Here is a 12987-nt window from a genome sequence, read left to right on the forward strand (position 1 = left end):
GTCTTCTTCTGAAAAAAATTTATAGGAGCTGGGGGAGGGTTTGAACAAGATCATATCTAATGCCATTCAACTAGCATTTGCTAGAATTTCCTCCTGATGATTCTAAATGCAGATGACTGACCAGCTCATCAGATGTTTTCCAAGAGTTTCTCAGCTATCCTGGTTTAGAAATGGGGATAATGTGCTGGAAGGATGGCTAGACCATCCCTACTTCCCAACCCTGGCCTTTATTCATTGTTTTAGCTTTGATGTCTCTGTGCCAAGGTCATTTCTCTTAGCCTCAGTTTCCTTGTCTGTAAAATGAGTTGAAGAAGAAAATAGCAAACCATGCCAATATCTTGACCAAGAAAACCCAAATGTGGTTGTGAAGAGTTGGATATGACTGAACAACAGCAGCGCTGCTGTTACTCTGCTTAGCTCTTGCAGCAGAAATGGGAGACTTGGAGGGCTGAGGTTCCAGATGCCCAAAGAGCTTTGTACTTATAGTAGTCACTCAGTAAATGCTTGTTGCTGATGATGAACTCTCTGGCCTGAAAAGGCAGAACTGGCCCTATTCTGTACAGATTTAAGCTCATTTTATTCCTTCAGAGGATAAGGGAATGCACTTCAGAATACATCTTCAGCTCCTCCAACACTTTTTCTCACATTCATTGAAGATATTTATTGAGCTTCTAATATGGGTCAGGTACTGAGTGGGAAAGAGTATTAGAGAAAAGCATGGTTTCGAATCTCAAAGAGTTTACAGTCTAGTAGGAGACAATACAAATTCATGAATAACTATAATACATAGCAAAATATGAGAAATCAATCAACAATCAATCAGCAAACATTTATTAAGGACCCTTTATATGGTAAGCATCATGCCAAGCAAAGGGGATACAAAGACAAAAATGAAAGAATCCCTGCCCTCAAGGAGCTTACATTCTAAGAAGAGAGATAATATGTATACACATAAATAGATACACAAATATCTATCTATCTATCTATCTATCTATCTATCTATCTATCTATCATCTATCTATCTATCTATCTATCTATCCAATAAATACGGAGGAGGCCCTTGTATCTGGGATCAGGAAAAGTCTGAGATAAAAGGTGGTATTTGAGCTGAGTTTAGTTTTGAAAAAACTAGGGGGTCTTAGAGATGAGGAGAGACTGCATTTCAGGCATGGTGTTAGGGGGAGGGAGAGTAGGGCATTTTGTGCAAAAGCAGGAAGATGGGGCATGGAATATGTGGATATGTGGATGAGCAAGGTAACTATTTTGGCTGGATGATAGAATATAGAAAGGAAAGTGTAGTGTATAACAATTCTGAAAAGGTAGGAGGGATAGATAGTTTGGGTCATTAGTTATGGACTGTGAAAGGTACTCAATACCAAACAGAGGATTTTGGGATTGATCTTAGATTGAAATGGGGAGCTAGTAGAGTTTGGTGATCAGAGGAGTGACATGCCCTGTGCTTTAACAATACAACTTTGGGACAATTCTAAGACTTTTGATGGAAAATGGTATCCACATCCAGAGAAAGAACTATGAAATCTGAATGCATTACTGAAGCACGCTATTTTCGTTTAAAATTTTTTTTTATTTTTTTTCCAGCATGACTAATATGGAAATATGTTTACCATGACTGTGCATGTATAACATAACAGATTGCTTGTTATCTTGAGGATGGGGGGGAGGCAAGGGAGTGAGGGAGAAATTTTTACCAAAATGAATGTTGAAAATTAACTCTACATGTTAAGTAAATTCCCTCTTGGAGTCATTGGTTAGAATAGTTAAAGGATAGAGAAATGGAATTAACTCAATTGCTTTTTGGGAGACCTATACCAAAGAGCAATAATAATTTCACAAAAGAGAAAATTTTTAGTCACAGATATATGTAGTCCCAGGGTCTCCCCTGTTGGACCATTCTAAGTTATTTATAAGATCCTTATATACATAAAGGAAAAAAATGACCATTTCCACTGAATTCTAGAAAAGGGTCCTGGATGAAATATCTAGTAGGCACCTGCTTGTCCATAATGGGCTATTAGCAGGAGCTACACTTGAGCTGTCAGATATAAAGGGTCTGGGTTTTTTGGGGGAAAAACAAAGACATGGCCCTGAGTTCTCTCCCAGGAAGTTAGTGTCTGGAGATTTTGTATTTTGATGATGATAACTGCGTCTATTAGTCCTAATTAGAATTCCAGTGAAAATTCAGTGTGAAATTCAATTCCAGTCCTCTGGGGTGGATCACAAGAGAACAGCAGCTTCTGCCAAGTTTGGCTGAATGCAAACATAGAAAAGACCTTTCCCTATCTGAAATGAGCAAAACATTTTCTTTAATCAGAGGGATATCCAGGGCTCTGTTTGAAGTAAAACTGCTAGAAAGGAATTTTTTTCCTAATGTTGGAAAATGGTTGATCTATTACTTAACTTGCAAACATAGACATGTCAGAATATTGGCACCTAGACAGACAAATATGTCTTTGCCTTTTGACTCTAATCTGTCAGGCAGATATGAAAATCTGCAGCTGTGGTAATTTGGATGCATCCCTGAGACAGATAATCCAAATGTCCTCTTTTACTCTGATGAAGCTACTGAGGCTAAGTAGTGCCCATGGAGATCAGTGACAAGTCTAGATTAAGGGCAGAGAGAAGGAAGAGAAAGGGAGTAGAAGACTGAGAAAAGAAGGTAGAAGGGGAGAGGCAAGGAGAGAAAAAAGAAAGCACATCTGGTAGCAAACAATGGCACCAAGTGATCTCCTTCTCAGCCAAGGAAAGGTCATAATACAAAAAGTAAGAACCCTCTCCTTCCTTCTTTACCTTCAATTGCAGTTCTTTGTATCTCTTGGACATCCGAATGAGCAATTTCTCACCATTAATCACAGCAGACTTCTCTTGGTAATATTGTACCATTGCCTGGGCAGCTTCAGTGTAAGCCATTTCCAGAAAGGCCTATATCAAAGAACAAGAAAAATACTTATTGGATGACTTAGCACTCTTTATTTATTATTAGGAGAACCAATCAATCAACTCCTAACCAAAGGGGTTTCAATACTGTGGAATCAAAAGCACCTTGTTTTAAGATAAACTATAAAACCATTTCTTACTTTAGTCCCATGGTGTAGTGAAAGAACCCATCTTTGGGAGTCAAGGAATGTATGTTTGACTCCCATTTTTGCAACCAACAACCCAGGCCTCAGTTTACTCTCTTGTATTGTGAGGTTGAATTGCATGACTTTTAAGGCTCCCTCTAGTGTTACAAACCCATGCCTTTGTACTGACTGTTTCTCATGCTGGGAATTTTCTTCTTCTTCAACCCTACTTTGGGATTCTTTTAAGATTCAATTCAAACCCTATTTTCTGCAGGAAGTTTCTCTCAGGCTCCTAGTTACTAGTGACTTCCACTCTGAGATTACCTTTCCATTTACTCTTATTGAATAAACTGATCCTTTGAGTTTATGGGACTTTATATTAAAAGTATAAAATGCTAGAGAAAGCACTGGACTTAGTATATGGAAAAATATGGGTTCAAATTCTGCCATGATGCTTATAATAGTATCATAGGTATAGAGTTAAAAGGAATTTAGAAACCATATAGTTTAAGCACTTATTTTATAGATGAGGAAACTGAGAGACTTGAACCACATAGCTTGTAAGGTTTCTTTCCACACATATTAGCTATGAAATTGTAGACAAGTCATGAAACTTCACAAAGGTGTTTAAGGATGAGGTTTGACCAATGCTTTAAAACCTTTATAGTGTTGTATAAAACCAGTTATTATTTAGGGTTAAATCTTAAATACTTATAACCAACTTAGGTTACATAATATAAAAGTGATTCTATCAACAAATATATCCTCAGCATCTACTTCATGCTAGAAACTAAATATTTCATGTTTATAAAGGGATATGATGCCAGATGTAAGTGTCTAGAGATAGGAAGTATAAGCTCATATTATCTGAATCCTAACTGTGTATGGATGCAGAAATCATAGAATCCTAAAATATTCTATCTGAAAGGGATCTTGGAAATCATGTGGTATATAACCTTTTCTTTTTACCAATGAGGAACTGGGCCCCAGAGAAAGGAAATGACCAGCCTACCATATCACAAATGAGATAATAGTAGATCCTGGATTAAAACTCATTTCTTTTGAACTCAAGCCTGAAATGTACATGCCTGAAATTAGATGCATGCAAAGCCTGATGGTGTGATTCTTGTGCATCAAGGAGAAGGAAAACTATTTTGATGTCATTTTCTTCTCTCTAAATTCTCTAAAAAACATGGGTGTGGGGAGTTTGGGGTCAAGATATTTCTTATCAGAACCATTCTATGTGGACAGTTTCTGGACTGATTCTTTTGAACAGTTTAACTTATCATTATTACAACAGCTTTAAAAATAAACTAAACTAAATGAAATAAACTCATTCCTACTTGCCATGATTATTGAGAAGAAAAAGGTTTTGGGTGATTAGGAAATGCTAAGAATGATTATTATCTAAGCTCAAAGTTTTTCTCATACCATCAAGTGGAAGCTTTTGTGACAGATTCAGGAGGGAAAGTTTATATGAAATTCCTTTAAAAAAATTAGTTTCCTATTAGCTGCCTTCTCTATTTTATTTAGCCCAGTTCATAGTAGAGTAAGGAAGACCAGGGAGGTAGGCACCATGGACTGGATTCCCAAGCCCACCAACCAACTTTCTATATACATTTTAAATATAAATCCTCCAGTAGTGCTTGCTATCATGTCCCAGCTATCAAATAAATACACACACAAAAATAGCTAACTCACAGCAGAATAGCTAATCTCAATGCATTTATATTGGAAGTTCAGGACTAGAACATTTAAACAGAAACAGTGGCCACACACCTTAGAAAATAAATGAGGTTGAATTTGTGACTGAGTTGTCAAATTTGATGAGGAACTGAGATGAGGGAAAAAGAATCATGTCGAGTTTAGGAATCATCACAGAGAAAGACTTTATTTCCTAGGTACTTTCATTCAAAGGTAAAAGCAAGAATTGTTTTGACTCATCAGAAAAACAATACTCCTTTCACCCTCTTGAAATGGAATTAAAAATACTCAGAATACCAGGCACCTTAGGAAATGTAAAATCATTCACTGGTTCTTTTCTCATGTATAAGGGGGAATAGTAATATACCCTTTAATAATTTCACATTCATCCCTGTACTGGCTTACGGCTGTTAGAAGAACTAGATGACAGAGAAAGGAGAGTTGAAAACTGTCACAGAAGGCTAACTGATAAAACCTGTTCCCAGTCAGCTCTTGCCTGATTCTAAATTCAATGTAACACATTCAAGGAGTTGATATGGAAAATAATATTTGCTCTGTGGGTAGAATATGGGGCACCTGGGGCCAAGGTCATGGTTTCCATCTTAGTTAGGAGCTCATTAGCTCTGTTCACCAATTGCAGACCCTACCCCCAGTTCCAGTCGCTGGAGACTCACTGAAAAGAGGACAGGGTAAAGAAATGTGAATTATGACTTCAAGTAAAAATCTCAACCACTGGAAAAAATAACTTTAAGTGAATTTTCAACTAGTAATGGTCAGTTCCATATATGGCAAGCAATATTTTATAGTAAATGTTTTCCTTATCTATACAAAATTCATACAACGTTTTCTACCTTTATAGCAAATTTAATAAAGTCCAATGCAAAAATATAAACTGTAACTGAAGGGAAAAGGAAAGATAAACAAACCTGATTTGTGGACTTCATGAGAATATAATTGGTTACTTTTCCAAAGGGTAGTCCCAAATTAATGACATCATTTTCAGTGCAGCTTCCTTCAGGGAGATTGCAGATGTGCACCACTCGGCCAGCAGAGGCTTTCCGCTGTGAAAACTGATGGAAACAAACAGTAGTGCTGGTCTTCAAAACATCCTTCCTTCTTTCCTTCCTTCATTCATTCATTCTTTCTTTCATTCAGTCAACAAACAATGAAGAAATTCCTATCATTACAAACCCCCATATCAAGCTGAGAGATAGAATGATAAATAGTATATAGCCCCTATCTTCAAGGAGCATACAGATTAGCAGGGGATGCAAAAAAAATACATAAGAATTCAAAAAACACAGCAAGAACAAGTCATATGAAAGCACTGAGAAAGGAAAAAAATCACTTTTAACTTTAAAAATCAGTGAAAGCTTCATGGAAAAGCATGTATTTGATCAAAACTATTCGCAGATATTCTCAGATACCTACCAGTCTAAGTATTAAAATTGTCAATGACATATTTTTTGTGCAGTAAATAAATGAAGAAAAAGAATCCATTCACAATAAACCCTTGCCTGAAGACATTTAGAATAGAACCTCTCCAGAGGGCAGAGATTGTGTCTTTTCTGTACTGACAAATTGAAGTTACTTCAATTCAATAAACATTTATTTAGGACCTAAGTACAAGACACAATTCTGGATAAAAAGACAAAAAGACAACTGCATAGTACCTGCCTATCCTCAAACATTTTACATTCTACTTAAGAGTGTATATGACTCATATGTGGAGAAATAGACTACAAAGTCATATGTAATTGGTCCCAAGATAGAATGAGATAAGTGTTCATAAAACTTGAGGTAGGAGAAAATATTTTCACACTTGGGAATTAGAGAAACTTTCCCAAATGAGTTGGCATCTAAACTGTGCCTTTAAAGAAGAGGGTTATGAAAGGCAGAAATAAGGAGGGTGTGCATTCCAGGCAATGATACATGGAAGCATGGAAATGGGAAATGGCATTTGAATTCAAGGAAATATCAATAGTCCAGTTGTCTGTGGAATAAAGAATAATGTCCAATTTGACTTGAAGGGGAGCAATGTAAAGTAAGGTTGGAAAGGGAGATTGCAGATTGCCTAAATGCCAGACTAAGGCATTTGTGTTTTATCTTCTAGACAATGGGGAGTCAAGTGAAATATTTTTTTTAGGATTTTGCAAGGCAAATGGGGTTAAGTGGCTTGCCCAAGGTCACACAGCTAGGTAATTATTAAGTGTCTGAGGCTGGATTTGAATCCAGGTACTCCTGACTCCAGGGCTGGTGCTTTATCCACTGCACCACCTAGCTGCCCCCTAAGTGAAATATTTTAAGGGAGACAGTTGGCTTTTTTAGACATGTATGTTAACAATATGGCAGCTATGCAAAGGAAAGACTGGAAAGATGGAGAGTCTGGACCAGAGAAACTAAGAGATTCTTCTAATAGTTCAGATGGGAGAGAATGAGAGTCTCAACTACACTGGTGGCAGTGGAAATGAGAGAAAAGAATGGAGGCAAGAGATCTTATGAAGAATGAATTCATGAGACTTAGATAAGAGTCAAAAATCTGAAGTTTCAAGCCTGGGTAACCAGGAAATTAATAAAATAATAGTAATAATATAGGTTTACAAAATTACAAAAATTAAGGTTTACAAAAGCACTGTTACAAAGATTATATTATTTTGTGTCATCACAACCCTTGGAGGTAGATGCTATTATTATTATCACCTTTTTACAAATGACGAAACTTAGGCAGAGTAAGCTTTAAGTGACTTGCTTAGGGTCATATAGCTAATAAGTGTCTAGGACAAGATTTTAACTCTAATCTTCCATATTTTTAATCCTGAACTTTATCCACTGTGCCATCTAATTTGCAGTTAGTCAATATTTTAATAGTAATAGTAATAATAGTAATAATTGATACTTATATCATTTGTTTAAGTTTGCAAAGTACTTAGTATATATAATCTTGCTTGAACCTTACAACAATTCTCCAAGCAAGTGCTACCAATATTAGCCATAATTTATAGGAAACTGAAGCCCAAAGAGATTGATTTGTTTGTAGTCACTCAATAAAGAGAATAATTTAAGAAATAAAATTTGGCCTCAGATCTTCCTGACTCCAAATTCAGAATTATTCCTGCTATGGAATACTGATTCTAAAGTGGGAAGTTGAGAAGGTAAGTTCAGTTCCAGTCATGTTTCCATTGGACATATTGTGGGGGCATCCAGGGGGAGATTTGGGTGCAAGCATGAGAGAGAAAAGAGAGTTTTGAAATTATGAGCACATGATATCACCCAGGAAGAGAGCGTAAGAGTATATTAGAGGAAAATAAGCTTCAGAATAGCCATAGTGCACATATAAATTTTGAGGGTGGGGTGGAGTAGAAAAATAATAATGAACCAGTGAAGGAGCAGCTACTCCTTCAGGAGGGGAAGTAGGAGAATCTTGTGCCCCAGAAGCCCAAAGAGGAGAATTATGAAGTGTTTATTATTGGGGAATGGTCGAGGGAGAGGCACCCTTAGAAAAGGCCATGCGATTTAATAATTAGAACACTGGTGACCTCTGGGAGAGAAATTTCAGTAAAGTAGAAGAGTTTGAAGCCAGATGTTGAAGCAATAGGTAAGTGGTGAGGAAGAAGGGATTGTAAACTATACTTCTGGATAGCCGGATGACATAGTAGATAGAGTGCCAGCCCTAGAGTTAGAAGAACCTGAATTCAAATCCAACCTTAGATACCTAGTGTGACAGTAGGCAAGTCACCTAACCTCTGTTTACCTCAGGTTCTCAACTGAGGAAGGATTTAGCAAACTACCCTAGTATCTTTGCCAAGAAAACCCAGTTGGGGTCACAAAAAGTCAGGCACACTAAAAATGATTTAACACCAACAACAAATATTAAGGTAAGTGCAGGATTAAAAATTTTTTTTGTTTATTGTTTTTAAATGGATAGGGAAGACCTGAGCAAATTTGTACACATTGGAAAGAGCCAACAGATAGAGCTTGAACATGAGGGAGTAATAGTTTTTAATTCTATTTTGTACATCTAATTTTTTGAAACAAACTAAATCTAACACGATAACAGTAGCTACCCTGTTAATCAGTCTTCCCTTCCATATTTATTTCTTCTCTCTTCTGTATATTTCTGTCATTGCTAATCTCTTTTTTAATTTTTTTTTATATCTTCACTGCCATTGCTTTCTTTTCCTATAAGTTCCTTGCCTTTGACAAATAAAAGCCTAACTTTGTAACATACGAACATTATAGTGCAAATCAAATTTACACATTGACTGTGTTTAAAAAGGCATGGCTGGTTCTGGAGATGGATTATATTTGATGTGGCAAGCCACCAGAGGAAATATAGATTTGAGGGTATAAGCAAAGGGGTTAGTTTGGGTGAGAAGGGCAACCTTATCCTGTGAGGTAAGGAGGGGATTTGAGAGAATTTGGGTCAGATAGCCTCAATCTTCTCAGTAAAGTAGATCATTTGTTGAGGACAGAAGAGGGAGAAGACCATGCTACTATGGAACTGTAGTCAATTCAACTCCTGGCCCTGCTGATTAAAATCAGTATGAGAGTGAGCAAATCATTGAACCTTTTAGGATCTCAAATTCTCATTCATAAAATGAGGGGGTTGGGATAGGTAACCTCTCAGGTCTGTTTTGACTCTAAATTCATATTCTATGAAAATGCCATTGAGAGAAGTAAAATAGAGCATTGTTCACAGATGCAAAAAGGACCTAGGTAAGTAATTAAACAATATAGATTTATAGTAACCCTGATCCATTTGATCTTATGGTCTATATGGTCCTCCAACAGCTTTTAGTTACTCAGAAGTAGAATTCAAGAAGGGGGAATATGATGGCAGTGGATGAGGAGATGGAATAGGTTCCTAGTATTTGTTCTTTATTATTATTATTTTTTTGCAAGGCAATGAGGTTAAGTGACTTGCCCATGGTCACACAGCTAGGCAATTGTTAAGTGTCTGAAGATTTGAACTCAGGTATTCCTGACTCCAGGGCTGATGCTCTATCCATTATGCCACCTAGCCACCCCGGTTCCTAGTATTTGAACAGTGAATGAATAGGGAGGAAGAATTCATGTTTATATACTTAGTCCCAAACTATAAACAAAGACATTCACAATGATTAATAGAAGTAATTAGAACAGAAGCTTCCCCAGGGCAGGAATTATATCCTTCTTATACCTGTAATGCTTAGCATATTAGTGGTTCAAGAAATATTAAAGCATGAATCTACTCAATAGCATTATGAAAGAGAATGACTCAAAAAGTAGATTACAAGATTATGCTTTAAATTTCCATAATCACCACCTTCCATAGCTAAAAATCTTACTTCAAACTAGAATTCAGGTCTGAGTTACCTCTTATGTATTTGGAGACTTATACAAGGGTGATTGCCCAGCAATTCCATTTCAAAAACTTTTTTATCTCTTCTTTGTACTGGGAACAATTAAATTCACGGAAAAATTCCTCTTTTGGATTATAGTCTTAAGAGGCTTCTACTTTCCTCTTAAAGGGACTCAGACATTAACTGTTCTCCCAGTGATAATTGCTTCTCCAAAGTGGAAAGACCATACTGCATGTTGTTAATGAAGTTCCCAAGGCAATTGCCCATCTCCCTTAAGTGGAAATAGAGCTTTCTGCATTCTGTGCAAAGACACATATGAGAGGTATGTAACTGAGCTGAGCTAATGACATTTAGAACCTTTCTGAGGAGAAAGATGGGAGTGCCTTTTAAAGAGCTCTGGATCTCAGACCTTAATTAGAGTGAGCAGTTCAAAGTAAGATGCAAATCAAATGAGCTTTCAAGATCAAGTTCAGCTAAGTGGTTTCTCATTTGGGTTTGGCAAATTGGGAGCTGGTTTATGTCTTTGTGCCCATGTCTTTAGTGATCAACATACAACTTCACTTAGGCAAAGTTGCTATCTAACACTATTGATTGGAAAAAAAAAATCCAAACATGCCCCAAACTCTGTAATGCTTTTAGCATACCTCTCCTTGCTCAAGTGTCTAGTCACTAGGGAAGCAAAGAATAGTATCAACTCTGAAGTTTTCTCCCTAGCATGAAATAAAAGTCTGAGAAGTTCTCATGCCCACATTATTAATGCAATCACTGCTGGCTAGGCTGGAATATCCACCTCCCAAAGAAGAAATACCTTCTAACATAACATGATGAAAAGCAATCAATCACCAAGACATAAACTGTCAGAAAAGGGGCCAAAATGAATGCCTGTAAATTTTTTTTCTTGAATCTAACAAATATATATCTGAGTAGCCTTGGGCAAGTTTTAAAATCCCATTCCTTCTGGAAACTTTCCCAGGCCAACCAAAGGAATGGTGATAATGATAGCTTCCTCTAATCTCCTTTGTCTAAACAGGAAATTCCTGTGTCCCCTTTTTTGACCACCACCCCAATTCCACTTATACACACAATTGTTACATAATAATAGCAGCAATAATATCACACATTTACATAGTGCTTTACCTACAATAATTCTGACAGATAGTGCAAGTATTACTTCCATTTTATAGATGAAGAAAATGAGACTCAGAGGAAATAAAATGATTTGCCCAATGTTAAAGTGGCAGAATCAAATCTCAAACTCTATGTATGAGAGTTTATTTCCACTAATACCAAGTTGCATATATGTGTGTGCATATATATAAATATGACATATACATAGATATATAATGTATACGTACATTTACAAATATAGGATAACTTTTTAATTTACATTTATTGTGCACTAATTTATGTCAGAAGGGACCCTCCTTAGGGACTCCAATAAACAAAGATATAAGCTCTTAAAAAAAAAAGCTAGAACTACATCTCTGAAATTTTTTTCCTCACAGAAAAGGATTCTGTTTTCTCACTACCCAGAGCTACTCTAATTGATTAAGTGATTTTCTAAAAGTGAATACAGTGTTTTAAAAAAAAACCCAAAATTGAATTATTAATCATCTAGTCCATGCTTTTCAATTTACAGGTGAAAAAAATGAATTGCCAAGAGAAGTGAAGTGGCTTTCACAGTCAGTCAACAGCAGATTTTGGACTAGAACTCCAACTTCCAAATCCCAGGCTGTGGTGCCTACATGTAATTATCTTAATAATTTTCCTTGGATCACAAATAACTACCTTGTTTACCTGATTATTTCAACAGTGAACTTTAATGTCTATGTGCTACCTTGAGATCACAATAGGAAACACATGAGTACGCAGATATTCTGCATATACTGTAGTCTACATTTACTGAGCATTAACTCTAAAGAGCTATTCCTTGAGATACATAAGCTGAGTCTGGTGAACAATCTAACAATTCTAGTAATTGCTCATCCATTGCAATGTTCTTTGTAGGGTATTTTAAGTCATAGTTTAAAGGTGGCAGGTTGCTCTGCCTAATACATATGGACTCCACAGAAGTCCCAGGCATTAGATACACCTGGGAGTAGGATGGTGAGCTGTCTGTCTTCAAAACTCTCCTGCATAAGATATCAGGAATGTAACTTGTCCACCAATGGGAACTGCCGGGAAATTCAGGTTAGAGGGTCCTTCCTCCTAGTAGAAACTGGAAGCTCTGGTTTGTATATTTGCCCACATACTAATACTACTCATTTAAAACTGGATGTTGCACACTGCTTCTAAACTGGTTTCTGAAGTTTCATGCACCTGGTTCCCAGATCATTCAGTTTGCTTGCAAACGTTTTATAGATGGGCGGACAGTAAGGACAGCAAACAAATCAGGGCATGCAGATTTCAAAATCTGCTTGGTCTGACATGCAGAATGGGATTAAGACTTTGGAGATAGGTTCAAAGAGTTCAATTAAATGCACTCACCTACCTTAAGTTACTGTAAACTTTTGGTTAAGCAATGAGCTTCAGGAATCTAGGGAAGGGTTGCCCTTTTTCTCTGAAATATCCATTCTAATTTCAGCAATTTTTTTCACTCCCCTAAACCTGACTTCTTTTAGCAATGGCCTAATTTCATTCTGACTTGAAATTCATGAACTTGTGCTAATTTGTGTGAGCAAATCACCTCATCTTTCTAATTTGTGAGCTGAATGACATGCCCCCCCGCCCCAAATTGAAATAAACTGATGCCAAATTAAAATGAGGTCTCTAGGAATTGAATCAGGACAATTCATTATTTTATTCAATTGATTAGATAAAGGCAGAGATGGTATTCTTATTAAATTTCTTGATTACATTAA

General features: G+C 36.6%; 1 protein-coding gene across 3 annotated transcripts in view; it reads right to left on the reverse strand.

Annotated features, from left to right (window-relative positions):
• Window positions 1-12987, reverse strand: part of RBM20 (RNA binding motif protein 20) — a 256727-nt gene that overhangs the window by 39436 nt on the left and 204304 nt on the right. For all 3 annotated transcript variants that reach the window (XM_074233726.1, XM_074233728.1, XM_074233727.1), the window contains 2 exons: window positions 5711-5854; window positions 2809-2940 (listed from right to left, as the gene is read on the reverse strand). In XM_074233726.1, coding sequence (XP_074089827.1) covers window positions 2809-2940; window positions 5711-5854 — 276 coding nt within the window. The remainder of the gene's footprint in view (window positions 1-2808; window positions 2941-5710; window positions 5855-12987) is intronic.

Source organism: Macrotis lagotis, chromosome 4 (assembly GCF_037893015.1).
Source record: "Macrotis lagotis isolate mMagLag1 chromosome 4, bilby.v1.9.chrom.fasta, whole genome shotgun sequence".
Lineage (NCBI taxonomy): Eukaryota > Metazoa > Chordata > Mammalia > Peramelemorphia > Peramelidae > Macrotis > Macrotis lagotis.